General features: G+C 44.1%; 1 protein-coding gene across 1 annotated transcript in view; it reads left to right on the forward strand.

The window, feature by feature from the left end:
• The window catches only part of LOC138948499 (uncharacterized), a 54,837-nt gene extending 33,653 nt beyond the window's left edge, over positions 1–21,184 (forward strand). Inside the window, exons 8-16 of the mRNA XM_070320053.1 lie at positions 2,874–3,008; positions 4,881–5,025; positions 7,618–7,762; positions 9,461–9,746; positions 10,078–10,278; positions 11,530–11,640; positions 12,242–12,463; positions 16,278–16,381; positions 20,940–21,184. Coding sequence (XP_070176154.1) covers positions 2,874–3,008; positions 4,881–5,025; positions 7,618–7,762; positions 9,461–9,746; positions 10,078–10,278; positions 11,530–11,640; positions 12,242–12,463; positions 16,278–16,381; positions 20,940–21,092 — 1,502 coding nt within the window. The 3' untranslated portion in view covers positions 21,093–21,184. The remainder of the gene's footprint in view (positions 1–2,873; positions 3,009–4,880; positions 5,026–7,617; positions 7,763–9,460; positions 9,747–10,077; positions 10,279–11,529; positions 11,641–12,241; positions 12,464–16,277; positions 16,382–20,939) is intronic.
• The last annotated feature ends 28 nt before the right edge of the window (positions 21,185–21,212 follow it).

A 21,212-nucleotide genomic window follows, 5' to 3' on the forward strand; every position in this document is an offset into this window, starting at 1 on the left:
CCGTGTGTCTGGAACTTGTGCTGCTTTTTGTACATAGCAACAATTTGACTTGCATACAGTGGAACCCCCCTTTTAACGACCCCCCCCCCCCCCCCCCCCCCCCGAGATTTAAGACCTTCCCCCTTTTAAAAGCTTACCTTTTTAAAGATTTTCTGTTCATTAAGTCTACCCAATTTTAAGACTCACTCTATTTTAAGACTGATTTTCTCAGATGTTTGGTCTTAAATGGGAGGTCCCACTGTATAGAATTGAGTTATCTTTTTCACATGATTTCTAGTTTGTCAGTCTGTGTGTCTACATGTGTCTGAAATAGTTTTGGAAAATGTATCTATGTCAAGTACATTCTATGTCTTGGAAACTATGCATGTAAAAGGAATAAGTAAAGGCTCATCAGTCTTATGTAAATGATTCGGCTCAACAATTCTCAGAACAGGCCAGTCTTTTACATGGGATATAAGACCATCTCTACACTTGGACATATACACAGCCTGGGTGTGGTTTTTTTGCGCCGAGTTGGACATTTCTATGAATTAATTTCTAGACACCACTCATCCTGAACTTCCCTTCGGGTCTCATTCAAAACCACTGTCAATCTGCGAAATTATTAAATTCATAAAATTTGCATTGTGCACAGAAACCAGTCACTGAGTCTAGTCAGGGTGTGGATGTTTGCTATGTGTCCAAGTGGTGGGATCCGGTCTTATGCCTTGTAAAAGCCTTGGCAGATGTCAGATAGTGAATCCCCCGCGGGTTAGGGGGAAGAATTTACCCGATGCTCCCCAGCATGTCGTAAGAGGCGACTAACGGATTCTGTTTCTCCTTTTACCCTTGTTAAGTGTTTCTTGTATAGAATACAAGTGCGTGTAATTCTTTCGAGTGTTTTATCTGTACGAGGGCATGAGAATTCTCTTCAGTTTTGCAATCGTGCTGATACGCCGCGGCTTGTGCTTTGATCTGAATACTCCGGAATATGACGTGAACCTGCTGAGGGATGCAGACGCGGCTTGTGCTTTGATGTGTTGTGATTCATTTTTCTTTTAGGGGGTAAAGAAGGGGTTGGTGTGGTGGTGATGGGGGATGATGGGGGTCCTGAGGATGGTGGTTGGGTTGGTGTTGATGATGTAGGGCTAGTGGGAGTGGTAGTTGTGGAGTCGGCGGTGGTGGTGGGAATGGGGGTGTCGGATCTGGGGATTGAAAGGGGGGGGGGGGGGGGGAGCAAGTTTACTTTTTTTTTTAGAAGAGCCAAGCCACAACTAAAGGTTTCTCTCTTCGGGGGGGGGGGGGGGGGGGGGGGGGAGGCGGAGGAGGATTGGAGGGCTGGCAGCGCAGCGGCGTTGGCAGCGGCGGTGGTGGTCAGGTGCACATCTTCACAGTCACAGGAGTGCACATGCACGACATCGTCTTCCTGCCCCCTCCCTTCTCGGAGCTTTGGCGATCACAGACACACACACACACACACACACACACACACACACACACACACACACACACACACACACACACAGACAGACACTCTCTTTTATTATATGTATAGATAGTCAATGTTTGTAAAGATTTTAGTCAAGCAGTATGTAAGAAATGTTAAGTCCTTTGTACTGGAAACTTGCATTCTCCCAGTAAGGTCATATATATTGTACTACGTTGCAAGCCCCTGGAGCAATTTTTTTATTTGTGCTTTTGTGAACAAGAAACAATTAACAAGTGGCTCTATCCCATCCCCCCCTTTCCCCGTCGCGATATAACCTTGAACGGTTGAAAACGACGTTAAACACCAAATAAAGAAAGAAAGTGAGATAGTGAGCTGAAGTGTTTTCATGAAAAAGACAGTGTGCCTTTGAAGGTTTAGGCGCTTCCAGTTCTACATGTATTTGCTTAATGTGGTCTCAACAGATAAAAAGTTCAAAATGTATCACAAAATTTGAATGCAGAAGTACATAATGCATATCAAGCTAGCACATGTATATACAAAGGGTTGCTTTTTAGACTGAACAAAAGTAAGGTGTGGATTTTGTGTGGAACTAAGGTTTTTCAGATACATGTATCGATGTGCGTTTCTATTCCTGAGTACCTAATTTTAAGTTTTATCAGAGTTTGTTTTTTAATCACACAGAAGGGGGGGGGGGGGGACGGCAGCACTAAGGGAATTGTACGATTTGTTGACATGGATGATAATCATCTGTCTGAACTAGAGAATATTTTGCTGTATGTGATTCACCTGTATATTTATAAAAAAAACAACAACCCATGAAATATGTGGGGAGAAGAATTGCAGTTTTAAAAAAAAGAGTACATTTTTGACTCTGCATAACATTCACATCAGAGTAAGTTGCTCTTTGCAATGACAGGTCTTAACTAGCCAGCAGCGAGTTTTTTGCTTGGCAACATGCTGGGTCTGCCTCAGTGTCACTGGGGCACTTACTCTGCCACACGCCTTGAAAATCCTGATAGTTATTTGCGGAAAGCGTCTATTGACAGCTAATTTTGTCCCCAGACAAGACCACTATGTTGTAAAGTGAAATAGATGTTTTGACAGATTCACAGTGTTTAATAAAGATGTGTTGACACTGACAGATACACAGTGTTTAAAAAAGATGTGTTGACACTGACAGATACACAGTGTTTAAAAAAGATGTGTTGACACTGAGTCACTGACAGGTACACAGTGTGTAAAAAAGATGTGTTGACACTGACAGGTACACAGTGTGTAAAAAAGATGTGTTGACACTGACAGGTACCGATGTGTTAACACTGACAGGTACACAGTGTGTAAAAAAGATGTGTTAACACTGACAGATCTATACACAGTGTGTAAAAAAGATGTGTTAACACTGACAGATACACAGTGTGTAAAAAAGATGTGTTAACACTGACAGATACGCTGACGCAGCTGACGAAGAAAGACGCGGGGGACAACGTGAGCAGGAACATCATGGTGGCCACCCTCTACGCCCTCACCAACATCTTGTATCACAAGACCATGTACCAGGACGTCTTCTTTGAGCTACAAGGTCAGTACAATAACACCCCCCTCCCCCCCTCCCTCTTTCCCCCTCCCTGTCCCTTCTCTCCTTCCTCTCCCTCTTCTCTCCCCCCCTCTCTCTCTAAAGGGGGGGGGGTTGGGGGAGAGGGAGGAGAAGAGCCTCTTCTCCCTCCCCTCACCCCTCCCTCCCCCCCCCCCCCCCCTTTTTGGCTCACGTAAGTGTAGCCTATGCGATGATAAACTTTGTCTGTCTGTGCGTGCGTGCGTGCGTGTGTGTGTGTGTGTGTGTGTGTGATAGAAACTTTAACATTTCCGAGTCTATGGATTACGTCAGTCTCGGTCAAAAGTGTTTGACGTGTGTGATAGAAACTATTTGAAGACGTCACATTATGACGTAAGAGGGTTAGACGTCACGCAAAGGAATTACTGAAAGTCTCGGTCATTGTTATTGTGAGCGGGCCGAGACTACTTGGCAGATCCAGGGTCTCGCTTTCTTGCACAGTTTCACCTATGCTTACTGTGTGTGTGTGTGTGTGTGTGTGTGTGTGTGTGTGTGTGTGTGTGTGTGTGTGTGTGTGTGTGTGTGTGTGTGTATGTGTGACGGAGTGATTGAGTTTGTGTTACTGTTTGTCGATTTCTTACGTGAGCCTTGAAGGCTTCGCCTCTTGTTTTTAATGACATCCAACACCAATACATGCACAGCCAGGCGGTGACCTCTCGATTCATTTTCTTCTGATATGACGAGGTCACAGAGACAGACTTCTTTTTCAAAATTCTTTGTCAGTTCCTGTCTTACGTGATTGGCATTTTCACTTCTTCTCTAAGTTTGTCATGCTTATGATGTCAAGTTTGTCATGCTTATGACGTCAAGTTTGTCATGCTTATGACGTCAAGTTTGTCATGCTTATGACGTCAAGTTTGTCATGCTTATGACGTCAAGTTTGTCATGCTTATGACGTCAAGTTTGTCATGCTTATGACGTCAAGTTTGTCATGCTTATGACGTCAAGTTTGTCATGCTTATGACGTCAGAGATGTCACTGGAACACAGGGTCAAGAAGAGAAGTATTAGTTTGTTGAGTCAGTGTAAGACGGGCGTAGTGGATAAGACATCAGCCTCCTCATCGGGAGGTCGTGAGTTCGAATCCCGGTCTCTGCCGCCTGGTGGGTTAAGAGTGGAGATTTTTCCGATCTCCCAGGTCAACTTATGTGCAGACCTGCTAGTGACTTAACCCCCTTCGTGTGTACACGCAAGCACAAGACCAAGTGCGCACGGAAAAGATCCTGTAATCCATGTCAGAGTTCGGTGGGTTATAGAAACATGAAAATACCCAGCATGCCTCCCTCGAAATCGGCGTATGCTGCCTGAATGGCGGGGTAAAAACGGTCATACACGTAAAAATCCACTCGTGCTTAAAACATGAGTGAACGTGGGAGTCTAAGCCCATGAACGAAGAAGAAGAAGAAGAGTCAGTGTAAAATGTGAGAAAGTCAGGAGCTAGTGATCAGGGCTTTTTGTGCTTGAAGACGGTGAAGACTGAACCTGGTGTGATGTAAAACAAACATGGAATGTTGAGACAAATGGAAGGGCAGGGTGGAGTGGGGGGAGCCAGTTTGTAGATTTTGTGCAATGGAACGCCCTTTTAAAACCTCCAACATTCTTACAAAAATCAAGTCTTAATCTTCTTCTTGTCGTTCGCCAATGTTGTCCAAGTTTCATGATGGCAGATAATGCGTGGTACAGGAAAGTCTTAATAAGGAAGGAGTCTTTTTTTTAGACCTCCTTTTAAAGACCTAATTTCTCAGATTTTATTGAGGCCTTAAACAGAGGGATTCCACTGTACTTGTAAAAGATTTTACCGTAACCATGGCTGCTCATTTGTAACTTGTTTTATGAACAGGTCAGATCATCGTGATGAACCTGATGCGATTGTTCAAGTCATCAGTTCCAATGACGCGAGCGGCAGCAGGCATGCTAAGAGCGGCGTACCCAGGCCTCATGAGAAGCGTTCCTGGCAAGAATGCCAAGCTGATACCCAGGGAGGGGTCAGTTATGCTTTTTATGTATTTTTCCCCAAAGTATTGTTGTTTGATCACAAAGAAAAGAAATGTTACAGGCATGAAGAAGAAAATGTAAGGTGTTGACTTGTATTTTTTTAAGTTTGACATGATACTGGTTAACACTTTCTACCCCATTCTGATAAGCATCGCTCCACGGCTATTGCCAGTTGTCTCTCTGACCGGACGCTACAGTCCTACGCGAATCTATCAAAACAAAAATACAGAGTTATCTCCCTTATGTTTTTCGCAAGCACTGATCTAAATTTGAGATCAGTGTTCGCGAGACGAAAATGATTGCAGATTGGCCGACTTCGACAGGGATCTCCGTTCTGTTCTTCACAGTTATGATAAAGACATCGTTCTAAGGTCAAAACAAGTTGAAATTTTGGGACTGCTGCCGGAAGGAGTCTGTAATATATGGTTTCATCACTGTCAACTGATTACAGAAAAAATCGTCTGCTCCAGTGAGCGCCGAAACCAAACGGTTGATTATCACGTGACACTTTTGCCATATTTAGAGTTGTTTGCACAGTAAATACAGCCGCGAAAAATAGCTCGCTTGAAACTGTCTTACATATCAATTCCTTTGTAATTTAAAAATTAAAAAACACCATGAAAAATCATTATCGATGATTGCGAATCTGCTTATATCAATAATACATTACAAAAAGCTCTAAATATGTTTTTTAAAAAAATCGGTTTCCTGTCAGGGAGAGAATGAGCCGAACTCATTTTGACCTGAGTTCAGGATGTTTCTACCCCACCTATGTTGACCAAGTTTTTTTTAGCCGAGACCAGCTATGCTGCAGCAGGTCACTCAGAATTGTAGTAACTGTGTAGTAACTGTGTATCAACACGCTGGAATGCAGGAGTTAGATGGACATTACAGGAAGCGACTGAAACTAACAGTCTGAGCTGATATATATCCGTACCTGGTCAGATAGAGCCATATGAGCAGGTACGGATATATCCGTACCTGGGAGACAATGAGTTAAATAAGGAAGGGCTTTGTCTGATAAGGGATTTGTTACTGGGCATAACAGGAAAGAGAGAGTGAGTGTGTGTGTGTGTGTGTGTGTGAGAGAGAGCAAGCATGTGCAGGATTAGAGACTGTATACGTGTCCCACCCCCGTGTCACCACTGTGACAGGTACAAGACATTGGTCCTTTTGCCAGAATTGCAGGCAGCTGATTAAACCTATAACACAGAAACACCTTGGTAGCGCGACTCATGTTGCTGCTAGCTTTCCACTGGGAGAACGATGGGACAACAAAGTACAGTTGCTGCTAGCTTTCCACTGGGAGAACGATGGGACAACAAAGTACAGTTGCTGCTAGCTTTCCACTGGGAGAACGATGGGACAACAAAGTACAGTTGCTGCTAGCTTTCCACTGGGAGAACGATGGGACAACAAAGTACAGTTGCTGCTAGCTTTCCACTGGGAGAACGATGTGACAACAAAGTACAGTTGCTGCTAGCTTTCCACTGGGAGAACGATGGGACAACAAAGTACAGTTGCTGCTAGCTTTCCACTGGGAGAACGATGGGACAACAAAGTACAGTTGCTGCTAGCTTTCCACTGGGAGAACGATGGGACAACAAAGTACAGTTGCTGCTAGCTTTCCACTGGGAGAACGATGGGACAACAAAGTACAGTTGCTGCTAGCTTTCCACTGGGAGAACGATGGGACAACAAAGTACAGTTGCTGCTAGCTTTCCACTGGGAGAGCGATGGGACAACAAAGTACAGTTGCTGCTAGCTTTCCACTGGGAGAGCGATGGGACAACAAAGTACAGTTGCTGCTAGCTTTCCATTGGGAGAGCGATGGGACAACAAAGTACAGTTGCTGCTAGCTTTCCACTGGGAGAACGATGGGACAACAAAGTACAGTTGCTGCTAGCTTTCCACTGGGAGAACGATGGGACAACAAAGTACAGTTGCTGCTAGCTTTCCACTGGGAGAACGATGGGACAACAAAGTACAGTTGCTGCTAGCTTTCCACTGGGAGAACGATGGGACAACAAAGTACAGTTGCTGCTAGCTTTCCACTGGGAGAACGATGGGACAACACAGTACAGTTGCTGCTAGCTTTCCACTGGGAGAACGATGGGACAACACAGTACAGTTGCTGCTAGCTTTCCACTGGGAGAACGATGTGACAACAAAGTACAGTTGCTGCTAGCTTTCCACTGGGAGAACGATGGGACAACAAAGTACAGTTGCTGCTAGCTTTCCACTGGGAGAACGATGGGACAACAAAGTACAGTTGCTGCTAGCTTTCCACTGGGAGAACGATGGGACAACAAAGTACAGTTGCTGCTAGCTTTCCACTGGGAGAACGATGGGACAACAAAGTACAGTTGCTGCTAGCTTTCCACTGGGAGAACGATGGGACAACAAAGTACAGTTGAACCCATCTTTTAAGACCTTGCTACTTAAACTTACCTGCATTTTCAGACTCCCTCCTTTTCAAGACCTGATTTTCTCAGATTATTGAAGGTCTCAAGAGGGAGGTGCCATTGTAATGCAAAATAAAAATGAAATGACTTAAAATGACACCTGTGCTGTGCTTGCAGAAAGTCTGACGAGGAAGAGGCAGGCAAAGAGGAGGGGTCGATGTTCCAGCGATCGGAGAGGGTGTACGGCGAACAAGATGCCGAGGAATTTTCTGATGAGGAAATCAACTCCATCATGCAGAACTTGATCCCCAAGTCTATCATGGTAACTTTTTATTTTGTATTTAAATTCAATTTGTTTAATTTGTTTTAAAAATAATTTTCAGTTTTTTTGTTTGTTTGTTTGTGTGCATGAATGCGTGCATGTGTGTTCACATCGTAACTTTGAAGACAATGCTGTTGTTTTTTTCCGTTTTTTTTCTAGAATTTTCAGGGTTTTGTTGATTATTTTGTGTTTGGGTGCATGCATATTGTGTGTGGATGCATACATATTCATGCACATCATGCACATGTGTGAGGGGATGGATGTGTATACATGTGTGAGTGGATGGATGTGTATACATGTGTGTGTGGATGGATGTGTATACATGTGTGAGTGGATGGATGTGTATACATGTGTGAGTGGATGGATGTGTATACATGTGTGTGTGGATGGATGTGTATACATGTGTGAGTGGATGGATGTGTATACATGTGTGAGTGGATGGATGTGTATACATGTGTGAGTAGATGGATGTGTGTACATGTGTGAGTGGATGGATGTGTATACATGTGTGAGTGGATGGATGTGTATACATGTGTGTGTGGATGGATGTGTATACATGTGTGTGTGGATGGATGTGTATACATGTGTGAGTGAATGGATGTGTATACATGTGTGAGTGGATGGATGTGTATACATGTGTGAGTGGATGGATGTGTATACATGTGTGTGTGGATGGGTGTGTATACATGTGTGAGTGGATGGATGTGTATACATGTGTGAGTGGATGGATGTGTATACATGTGTGTGTGGATGGATGTGTATACATGTGTGAGTGGATGGATGTGTATACATGTGTGAGTGGATGGATGTGTATACATGTGTGTGTGGATGGATGTGTATACATGTGTGAGTGGATGGATGTGTGTACATGTGTGAGTGGATGGATGTGTGAGTGGATGGATGTGTGTACATGTGTGAGTGGATGGATGTGTATACATGTGTGTGTGGATGGATGTGTATACATGTGTGAGTGGATGGATGTGTATACATGTGTGTGTGGATGGATGTGTATACATGTGTGAGTGGATGGATGTGTATACATGTGTGTGTGGATGGATGTGTATACATGTGTGTGTGGATGGATGTGTATACATGTGTGAGTGGATGGATGTGTGTACATGTGTGAGTGGATGGATGTGTGTACATGTGTGAGTGGATGGATGTGTGTACATGTGTGAGTGGATGGATGTGTGTACATGTGTGAGTGGATGGATGTGTATACATGTGTGAGTGGATGGATGTGTATACATGTGTGAGTGGATGGATGTGTATACATGTGTGAGTGGATGGATGTGTATACATGTGTGTGTGTGGATGGATGTGTATACATGTGTGAGTGGATGGATGTGTATACATGTGTGTGTGGATGGATGTGTATGCATGTGTGTGTGGATGGATGTGTATACATGTGTGTGTGGATGGATGTGTATACATGTGTGAGTGAATGGATGTGTATACATGTGTGAGTGGATGGATGTGTATACATGTGTGAGTGAATGGATGTGTATACATGTGTGAGTGGATGGATGTGTATACATGTGTGAGTGGATGGATGTGTATACATGTGTGTGTGGATGGATGTGTATACATGTGTGAGTGGATGGATGTGTATACATGTGTGTGAATGTGTTTGTGTGCATGTCTACGCACATTAAAGTATGTACAAGTGTGTAAACTATAAGAGTTTGTCCTTCACAGGAGCTTGAAGTGAGAGATGACCTGGATTCAGACAGTGGCCTTGACAGCAGTAGCTACAGTGGGAGGGCAGAGTCATCACTGAGTCTCAGTACACCCTTCACAACTAACAACACACAACCAGGTACGACTTGCCTCAAACCACTTGTGTGTGTGTGTGGGGGGGGGGAGCTTGAAGTGAGAGATGACCTGGATTCAGACAGTGGCCTTGACAGCAGTAGCTACAGTGGGAGGGCAGAGTCATCACTGAGTCTCAGTACACCCTTCACAACTAACAACACACAACCAGGTACGACTTGCCTCAAACCACTTGTGTGTGTATGTGTGTGGGGGGGGGGGGGGGGGGGGAGGGACGACGACACATACACTGAATATTGATAAACTAGCAAAACAGAATTGGAGCATATCCTTCAAGAAGAACGACACACAACAATCAGGTAATACTAACAGTGTATTAGTCTAGTAGGTAACAAACCTCAGTTATGAATAATTGCATTTGTGTTGTTCATGTATTTCTTTCTAATGCCAGTTTTCTGCAATCCCTTGCTTAAACTGACCACAACAAGAACAATTGTTCATGCTATCAGTCTTGAATGTCCTGTGAATTTCTTGGGTTGCAGAAAAAGTCAAGGTAGCCAGCAGAACACTGGTGGAACCGAAGGCTACAAGTGAGGAACCCAAACCATCACGAGGTGCTTGTGGCAGCGCAGAGGAAGTTCCAGGCACACCAGAAAAGCAGAACACTCCTGTCCAGTTTGTACCGGTGGATGGCGGCGCTATCTTCGACCGTCTGAAGGATGCCGACAACTTCTATGAGTACAGTAAGTACTGATACTGACGGTACTGTCGAACCTGTCAAGAACGACCGACTTAGGAACCAGCCTCCAGTGGTTGTTACACCCCCGGTATAGGGGTGTGTATAGGTTTCGGTCGATGTGTTTGTTTGTTTGTTTGTGTGTTTGTGTGTTTATGTTCGCATATAGATCTCAAGAATGAACGGACCGATCGTCACCAAACTTGGTGAACAGGTTCTATACATTCCTGAGACGGTCCTTACAAAAATTGGGACCAGTCAAACACACGGTTAGGGAGTTATTGGTGGATTAAGATTCTACAAGGACTTATAGAGAAACATATTCATGGTCAAAGGGAAATAACCTTCTCAGTTGGTGGCAGTGAGAATGGGTGCAGTGAGAATGGTTATTTCCCTTTGACCAACGGGGGTGTTTTTCCTACCTCGAAGGAATTTCTTGTTATAGACTGGTAGTCACAATGGAAAGGGGAATGATGTAGAAATGGGTAAACAGCACTGACTGGTAGTCACAATGAAAGGTGAATGATGTCATGCTTCTATTAACAGCACTGTGTCACTGTTGCAGACACATACCTGCCTCACAAGGATGACAGCACCACCCACCTGTGGGAATGTGTCTTGCTTCTATTAATAGCACTGTGTCACTGTTGCAGACACATACCTGCCTCACAAGGATGACAGCACCACCCACCTGTGGGAATGTGTCTTGCTTCTATTAATAGCACTGTCACTGTTGCAGACACATACCTGCCTCACAAGGATGACGGCACCACCCACCTGTGGGAATGTGTCTTGCTTCTATTAATAGCACTGTGTCACTGTTGCAGACACATACCTGCCTCACAAGGATGACAGCACCACCCACCTGTGGGAATGTGTCTTGCTTCTATTAATAGCACTGTGTCACTGTTGCAGACACATACCTGCCTCACAAGGATGACAGCACCACCCACCTGTGGGAATGTGTCTTGCTTCTATTAATAGCACTGTCACTGTTGCAGACACATACCTGCCTCACAAGGATGACGGCACCACCCACCTGTGGGAATGTGTCTTGCTTCTATTAACAGCACTGTGTCACTGTTGCAGACACATACCTGCCTCACAAGGATGACAGCACCTGTGGGAATGTGTCTTGCTTCTATTAATAGCACTGTGTCACTGTTGCAGACACATACCTGCCTCACAAGGATGACGGCACTACCCACCTGTGGGAATGTGTCTTGCTTCTATTAAAAGCACTGTGTCACTGTTGCAGACACATACCTGCCTCACAAGGATGACGGCACCACCCACCTGTGGGATGCAGAGGACATCAGCCGGGTCAGCTTTGACAGAGTCACTGAGCTTGTCTGTGGAATGCTCAACAGTAAGTTGTTCAAAAATGAAAAAACATGGAATAAACAAACTGAAATTATTTGGATAAAATCTTAAAGGCCAACTCTGTCTCGTGAAAACAGATTGCCTTAATGTCTCGAATCTGGTCAGGCCTTTACATGGGATAAGACCATGACCGTCCGCTTGGGTCATATTCCAAAAGTTAACATGCCTGAATGTTTTCTGTGCACTGGTGCCTATTTCAAAGTTGATAAAAAAATTTTTTTTAATTACAACGCACTACAGCAAGCAGTCAGGGTGTGGATTTTTGGTATGTGACTAAGTGGAGGGATGGTTAATGCCTGGCCAGGTCTGAGCCAGTGAACCAGACCGTTTAAACAGGAAGGAGTGTGCATTGAATGTTGTACAATGTACTTCATTCTTCTGGATTTTGGGATAACATCCACATTGTCTTATTATTTATTTCATTTGCTTGGATTTTGAAAAGATAACCCCTGAATTTATTTGTTGCCTGCTCAGGTTGCCTTTGTATCTTGAATATTTTTACCAGAATTTTCCTTCAACTTCAGATATTTGTTGTTTTTCTCATTGTGTCGTTTGCACATCTTTCATGGTTTTTTCCCCTTCCACAGATGAAGGGGGGACAATCTACATCGGACTGACAAAAACAGGATGCGTGAGAGGGATCACTTTGGATCGTGAAACTCGCGACTGCGTGCGGCTCGGTCTCGACAACGTCTGCAGGAAACCTGAACCGACAATTTCCCACGACCAGATTCAGGTCGACTACGTTGAAGTTGGGCAGCGAACCAGCAGTGGAGAGATGAAGCATTTTGACAATCACTTTGTGATAGGTATGTAGAGAAGAGGCTTGCAGTGAGATGCCACTAATGCCAGTGAGATGCCACTAATTAACAGTTTCTCGCTGCTTCTGATTTGCTCATCCTTCTTCTCTCTGGGATGAAGCTGTATATGTTTGAATGAGAAAAGTGTGATCTATCTGCAACACTTAGTTTTGTCTGTTTCCATTGTGTCAGTGTGGCTTTAACACGTCACGGCCAATCTGACCTTTCCCATCATGCAACAGAAAAAGGGGCGGGGCTTACCAAAAATAGCACAACGCATTGAGGTAATTTGAGTAGTTTTTCGACATCCAGCATGTGAGATTGAATCAATGCATTTATGAGAATTGGGTAAGTATATTAATCAAATGAAAATTTACTATTGAAATTTTCCATTTTCGTTGGTTTGGACAGACTTGTGCATGGTATAGTGACGGTATTTGTGATGTGTTAACTCATTCGCTGCGCGTCGGAACTGGAATTCCGACACCTGTGTTTAGCGTTGGCTGCGTGCCGGCACTTGAGTTCCGACGGATATCACGAATTTTTAACGGTGTAAACGGTCCTGCTGACCAAGGGAAACAACCCCTGCAATGAACTTCTATCTGTCTACAGTGGTACCATTCACTGTAAACAGTTCCTTCCCTTAAATTGTTGGGATTAATAAAAATTTTGTTGACGGTGTGCGACCCACGTGTTTTGACTTTTCCAAGATGGCGGATCGTTCTGCTGAGACGTAGTAACTTGAAAAGAGTGCTAGAACGTGTTATTCAGTACGGTTCTGATCTTGACCTCAGTGATGATGATAGTGGAGATGATATTTTAGATTCTGGTGACGATTTTGTGCCAATGGACGATCATTTGGGTGATGATTCGGGCAATGCAAGTGTCGATCATGACATTGTGTATGATGAACCCATGACGTAGAAAGTTTTTTTGTTTTGCTTCAAATTGGATATTTTGCGTGGATATGAAGACAACAAAAGGTATGTACTTTCAAATGTTTCATATATTTTCTAAAAGAGTAAGTTTCAAACTTTGCAAAAACATAAGGTATGTAAGGTTATCTTGTGTTGTTGATTTTTAATATTTTTTTCAAAATGGCTCTAAATCGCGCGTTGGCAGGGAACACAGGGGAAATTTAGCTGCGCAGCGAATGAGTTAAAGCATGGGAGTAGCCTGCATGGATTCTAAACTGTCATTATTTATCACAAAATGGAATTGATTCATTCTTTCTTCCAGTGCTGTCTCAACATGTAACACTTTTACCAAAAATGCTGCTTGTGATGTTAACAAAATGAAACAAGTTTGGACAACAATGACATCATGTGATGCAGTGAGCCTGAGTAACATAGTCTGGACTGTTGAAACGAAACGGAATCTGTGTGTGTGTTGAATTCTTGGTGTAACCATAGTGGATACCTACTTCACAAAAGAGGTGCACGTGTCAGGTAAGACTAGTGTAGTGCATGAATGTGTTGTCATGTAAACCCAATGTGGAAGACAGAAAATTAATTCTGTGGATTTTACAGTCTATCGTAAAATGCATGAAAATCTCTCGAACTAACAAACATTTGAAATGTGGTCGGTTTTTGAGTTATTTTTAACTTCCCGCATGGCACGCATGACTTAATGTATGCATGTCGTGTTTGGTGTCTTTGAACAGTTTATGTTTGGTTCTTTCTTTCTTGACTGAAGGGATAAATGTACGTTGCATCAAATTTAGACAATTGTTGACGAAGAGGATGATGTCCTTTTCAGATTGTGTCCCCTCATTATTTCTGCATAGGGTCCTCTCCATTTTACCACTCCCTCATGTAAGACCTGATTTTCTTAGAGTAAAGCTAGGATTCCATTCTTACGGCTGCGGTGCGGCTCCGGCAACGGCATCCGGCTCTGGCGAGAAAAACGCATCGTCGTGAACCGTATATAGCGGCGACGTCGTCCGGATATGTTCTCTTCCCGCCAATGCCGCCATGGCTCCACATTGGTCTCGTCACTTCATGCAAACTGTCATTCATAATGAAGAACAATTTATGTTAATATTATTAGCGTACAGTAAAACCTGTCTCTAACGGACACCCTTGGGGAATGGTAATAGTGTCCCTATTAGACAGGTGTCCCTTCTTCACAGGTGGAGGGGCCGGGGCAATATTTTACAAAGAGCACGTAAAATGAACAAGACACTTTTTGTAAGTCCTGTAGTATGTATTTATTGGATTGAACATGAGACTCACTGAAAATGTGAGTAAACAAATGATACATGTAGCAAACAACAACAACAACATCCCCCCCCCCCCCCCCCCCCCCCCACCTACCCCGTTCCCTACACACACTGTGCATTCAAACTTACGCAAGTCGGACGTCACAAAGCTAAAAAATAGCTGACTCTTCATCAGTCATTCAACGGGAAATTCCGCAGTGTGTCTCGACCAAATTGGGTCAGCTCTTGTTTCATTCAGTTTTTCTAGTCTCAGCATAAATGCATGGAACAGAAATTTAGCTGTGTTAACTATTGTTTCCTTCGAACGATTGCTTACAAAGAGAGAGAGATCGAGAGAGAGATTAGTAGGAGGGGGGAAGGGGGGAGTGGTAAATGATAAATGGTTGCATTTTCTTACCTGTCCACTGACAGGCAGATTCTTCGATCTCAGTTGCAGTACAAAACCACTCCCATACATTGTTCAGGTCTTCATATTGCGTTTTCCGACGTTTCACAGTTTTTTGGTCGATTCGCGCACCTGACTCCCACTCCTTCATCACGTCTTCTTTTTCCGATTTGATTATCGCGATCTGTGTTTTACCACATCCCATCTCCTTCGCCACATCTCGGCATGATTGGCCGCTATCTAGTTTTTTCAAGGCAGCGACACGCTGCTCTAAAGTCAACGCTTTTCTTTTTCCTGCTGGAGATTCCATTTTCAAACACAGTAGTCTACTGTTGCTTTTGGTTGTGACTGTATCCACAATGCGGAAAAGCGAAAGTGAGCGAAAGTGAGAGAGCGAAAGTGGGTCTCCATCTAAACAAGCCACTGATTGGTCAGAAAAGGGACAGGACAACCAATCAACAACCATTTGTGCTACGGCTATGGCTGCCGAGCACTGACTGCATAACAGTCGAGTTTTCGAAGTTGCGTTTTTATGTACGTTGTGTCCGTTTGTGACAGTGTTTACACTTCCTACGGTCCGAAAAATCGTGTCCGCGTCCGTAAGTGGCAGGTGTCCGCCCGTTAAAGGTTAGTTATTGTTGAAATCGTGTTCGTGCCATGATAAACTGTCCGTATGTAGCAGGTGGCCGTTACAACAAGGGTCCGTTAGAGACAGGTTTTACTGTACCGCCAAATGAAAAAACGCCAAAAGAGACGACATCGCTGGTGGGTGCATGCCATTTTGGAGAAAAGACGGCAGTATGGAACCTATCACCATCTTGTTCAAGAACTGCAACTCGATGGCGAAAGGTTTCAGCAGTATTTTCGTCTCTTTGTGCTCGGAAAGGCTCTGAGAAAAACGCGGGAAAAGAGACACGCCCACAAAATACCAGACGGCGTCCGGCGACGGCAGTCCAGAAAGCTACATGGAGCTTTCTTGAAAAAACGCACGCACGCCGGGCCGTCGCCGTCGCCGTACCGCACCCGTGTGAATGGGGTCATCCCTTCTTTCATCAATGTTTTTCAAATTGCCGTCGCCGCTGCCGTCGCCGGAGCCGCACCGCAGCCGTAAGAATGGAATCCTAGCTTTAGAGTCTGATGGTCTGAAGTGGGAGGAGGGGAGGGGGGAAATTCTTACTGTGGCCTAACTCTCACATTTGATGTCATCTGTTCGACAGAGATTTCAGTGAGGGCACCCCGAGATCTGATGTACTTCTCCGTTGGAAAACCGGCTGTGTGCTACGTGCGAGACGGTGCAAACAACACAACCTTTTCTGAGCAGGTACGACTTTTTGAATTATAGTCAACACAGATCAAAGTTATGAAAAATCATATATCCTAGTGGAATTAAAGTCGACAAGATAAAAATTCGGAGAAATTGTGTACCTTAGTGCCTTGAATCATGAAACTTGACGGCCACGTAGCCAAGTGGTTTCGGGTTCAATCCTGGCCGTGCCTGGTAGGTTAAGGGTGGAGATTTTTTTAATCTACGAGGTCAACTTATGTGCAGACCTGCTAGTGCCTTATCCTGTTGTGTGTACACGCAAGCACAAGATCAAGTAGGCACGAAAAAGATAATGTGATCCATGTCAGATTTGGGTGGGTTATAGAAACACAATATTACCAAGCATGCATCCTCCAAAATCAGATGGTCAGATTTTAGAGAAGACTTTTTTTATATAATTATTCTATTTTGAGCCTAATTTTAAGTTGACTAGCAATGATATTAATCATAATGTAATTATTATAACGAACAAACGAGAGCATGTACATGGATATGTATGTGAGGGTGCGGGTATGGGTATGTGTGGTTTGGGTTATGTGTGGGTGGACACACTGGTCAACTTTATGTGCAGACTCAAAGATGCTATTCATACCCCACCCCTGTGTCATCAATCAATCAATCAATGAGTCTTATATCGCGCATATTCCGTGGGTACAGTTCTAGGCGCTCTGCAGTGATGCCGTGTGAGATGAAATTTTATACGGCCAGTAGATTGCAGCCATTTCGGCGCATATTTACCTTTCACGGCCTATTACAGCAGTCCCTCTCATGAACGGACACCCTTGGGCCATAGCAAAACTGTCCGTACATTGCAGGTGTCCGGTCACGGGAGGGGTGACCACACCACCCCCTCCCCCATACACACACAGAGACACACCAACAACAGCATTGAGTCTATGCTAATCACTTCTTGTGGCTGCTAAACAATAAACTCCTAATACTTCTTTAAACGTTCTGTAAAAATGATTTGTATGAAAAGTGTTGAAAAGAAGAGATAAAATAAATCCTCAAGGCAGTGAACACACTCACCATGCACTGACATACAAAAGCAGCCACACAAACACAGCACAGAGGAGCGTGTGCAGATGCCTTGCAAGAATAAGCTTGAAGACCAGTTTGAATAAATAGCAGCAGATAGAGCTGCATGTCATAATCATGTAATTTATTTTCATCTTGTCTGGCTTTATTGACTGCATGCCGATCATGTGGCATGGCAGTGACTTTTCACTCTTCAGTCGGAAATACACTGTACATAACACAGCTCTCACTCTCCCTCACTAAATGCCTACCCCAAGCCGTGACAACTGATGCTTGGAAATTGTGTGGAAGAGTACACCTCTCTATTTCTCTCCAATGCTCTTCCTGCTGACATGCAGTGACACCGGACACCCCACCGAGTTTAGCCAGCTACCCCTCCACCACCCCCCCCCCCCCCCCTCCCTCTCTCTCTCACTCCCTCCAGCCATGTACTGTTTGGGGCTGTGGCCAGAGAGGTCAGCTCCAACTGTTCACTCAGAGCAAAACCAGTTGACTGTGTCCTAACTTTTGACAAAGCAAGACAACTGAAGGGTTCACAGATTAGGCAACCGACTCACTGGTCAAGGCTGAGGGGAAACAAGAGTATCTTGTCAATGAAAGAGGTTACACACAGACACGCAATGCTGAGAACTGTGGCCGGTTTTTTTATTCTCTTTCGCTCAGGACCTTCATCGACTGTGGTTTCTGTTTTTTACGTCCAACAGACAAGAATAAAGAGCACAGTGCAGTTTATGTTGGCATCTTCGCATGTGCTCCACTCCTGACCAAAACTACCCCCCCTCCTGATGGGTACAGGTGCACTCAAGTTACCAGTGACTGTCGTCACGCCATTGCGGCTGTGATCTTTGTACCAAGAGCCGGACTGCTCTGTTATCGATTTTGTTGTGGTGAAAATTTGACGATGGTCTGTCCGTACATTGGAGGTATGACCTGCTGTTGGGACCGAAAATGAGTGTCCGCGTCCACGTTTTGCAGGTGTCCGTTTAAGGGGGGGCAAATATAGAAGGAAAACACTCCGTGCCGAGCAAATGTGTCCGTACATGTCAGGTGTCCGCTCATGCCGGGGGCCGTACATTGCAGGGACTGCTGTATTCCAAATCACACGGGTATAGGTAGACAATCTGCACTCTTTCATTACGATGCTATGGTATTTCTGTGGGTCTCCACATGTGTTTGTTTATAAGGCGGAAGTGACCTCCCCTTGTACACAATAGGCCCTCAGAGGAAGCCTACGGACAGACTAGAATAGAACATGCACATAACACAGAATGTCTGCACAGCACACACACACACACAGCAATACAGCACACCGTCTTGTACCTCCTTCTGCCCTGCCGAAGTCGGGGTATCCTTTTTAATCCACCGAACAATTAATATCCACAGCCATGTGTGTCTCCTGCCTCCGAACACACACGCTACAGAGCTCGACTCGATGTGCGCAGTTTCGTATAAAAATTATTTTCCAAATTTCCCCACTGTGTTTTATAAAATAATCATATTATGAAAGCACTTACATTCTTATCTTAGTTGTTATGTATTCATTGTTAGTAAACATCGGCATTATTCATGTTTTACTTTAAACGCAATCATTGTTATTTATAGATCACAGGCACCTGATGTAAGTAGGTCACACACGTGTAAATGTTGTGCCCAGTCCTTGTTTTTGTTTCTGTTATTATTTTAGTTAGCAGGTCTAGTTGAGCACGTATTAAGTATCATGTACCCACTACTAGTCATTGTGCATTTTAGTTAATGGACTGATGATGTCATTTGTATGGAGTCGACGCACGTGCGAGGATATGTATGTGTGGGAGGGGGGGGGGGGGGGGCGCGGGATATGGAAGCTTGCTGTATGTTATGTAATGTATATATTGTGTGTGATACGTGGAAATGTGATACTATTTATTTGCATGTATGATACAGGTACAAATGTGATAATTGTAGGCTTATACTAGTGATTACTGTGTGTGATACATGAAATGTGATATGAATGCTGTTTTTATATGTTATACTCTTACTTTCTCCCAAGCGCAAGACAAATTCTTCTTTGAAAATTGAAGCCAATAAAATTTGAGTTGAGTTGAGTTGAGTTGAGTTGACAATTATTAACTGTGCCTAAGCAATTTTGCCAGGAAAGACCCTTTTGTCAATCGTGGGATCTTTAACGTGCACACCCAATGTAGTGTACACGGGGGGAGGTTCGGACACCGAAGAGAGTCTGCACACAAAGTTGACTCTGTGAAATAAATTTCCGCCGAACCTGGGATCGAACTCACGCTGACAGCGGCCAACTGAATACAAATCCAGCGCGCTACCAACTGAGCTATATCCCCGCCCACAGTGGCACTGAAACATTACTTTGCTGTAAGTGCAGATGGTTGATTACACCTAAACACACACACACACCTGGGTAGCGCAATTCTTGTTGCTGCTAGCTTTCCACTGGGAAGAAACTATCTGGAATGTCCCCATTCTGATAAGCATCGCTCCACGGCTATTGCCAGTTGTCTCTCTGACTGGACGCTACAGTCCTACGCGAATCTATCAAAACAAGAATACAGAGTTATCTCCCATATGTTTTTCGCGAGCACTGATCTAAATTTGAGATCAGTGTTCGCGAGACGAAAATGATTGCAGATTGGCCGACTTCGACAGTGATCTCCGTTCTGTTCTTCACAGTTATGATAAAGACATCGTTCTAAGGTCAAAACAAGTCGAAATTTTGGGACTGCTGCCGGAAGGAGACCGTAATATATGGTTTCATCACTGTCAACTGGTTACAGAAAAAATCATCTGCTCCAGTGAGCGCCGAAACCAAACGGTTGATTATCACGTGACACTTTTGCCATATTTAGAGTTGTTTGCACAGTAAATACAGCCGCGAAAAATAGCTCGCTTGAAACTGTCTTACATATCAATTCCTTTGTAATTTAAAAATTACACAACACCATGAAAAATCATTATCGACGATCGCGAATCTGCTTATATCCATAACACATTACGAAAAGATCTAAATATGTTTAAAAAAATTGATTTCCTCGCCAGACAAGGAAAACAAAGGCATCCTGTCAGGAAGAGAATGAGCCGAACTCATTTTGACCTGAGTTCAGGATGGAATGTCCCAGCAATGGGCTAATAAAGTATATGAAATGAAATGAAAAATGGATGAGGAAAAAAGTGACTTTGGGGTTAAAGTACGGTACGGTTGAAACCCCCTTTTAAGACCCCCCCAATTTAAGACTCCCTCTTTTTTAAGACCTGATTGTCCCAGATTCTTGGAGGTCTTAACAGGGGGGTTCCACTGTACTGGCCAACACAAAGACAAAGCCCAATTTTCGCATATGGAGGCTGCGTCCTGACGATGAACACACAGGAAAAGCAAAAGCATAAACAAAAGCAGCAGCACACTTGTGAATATTTTGTTTTGTCAGAAATTAAACGTTCCATTTAATAAACCATTATTGTTTTTTGATTTGTCATGTTCCAAGCTTTTTCATCCAATTTCTATTTTCCCCAGGATGTGCGACAGCTGGTGGTGCTGGACGAAGAGAGACACTACCTGCCCAACGTGAGGGTGCTTCGACAGAGAATCGGTCAACTTGAACAGGAACTGCAGACAGTGGAGAATGTCGAGGGAGCAAAACACATACAAAGTTGTGACACCTGGTAGTGTTAACTGCCGTCCAAAAAATCCTGCTGTCTGTGGCAGGAACTCAACAAACTCAGAGAGCAGCAGCTGAGATGACTGGAACTTTTTTTTCAGGGAGGGGGGGGGGGGGGGGAGGGGGGG

This window comes from Littorina saxatilis, linkage group LG15 (assembly GCF_037325665.1).
Source record: "Littorina saxatilis isolate snail1 linkage group LG15, US_GU_Lsax_2.0, whole genome shotgun sequence".
NCBI classification, from domain to species: domain Eukaryota; kingdom Metazoa; phylum Mollusca; class Gastropoda; order Littorinimorpha; family Littorinidae; genus Littorina; species Littorina saxatilis.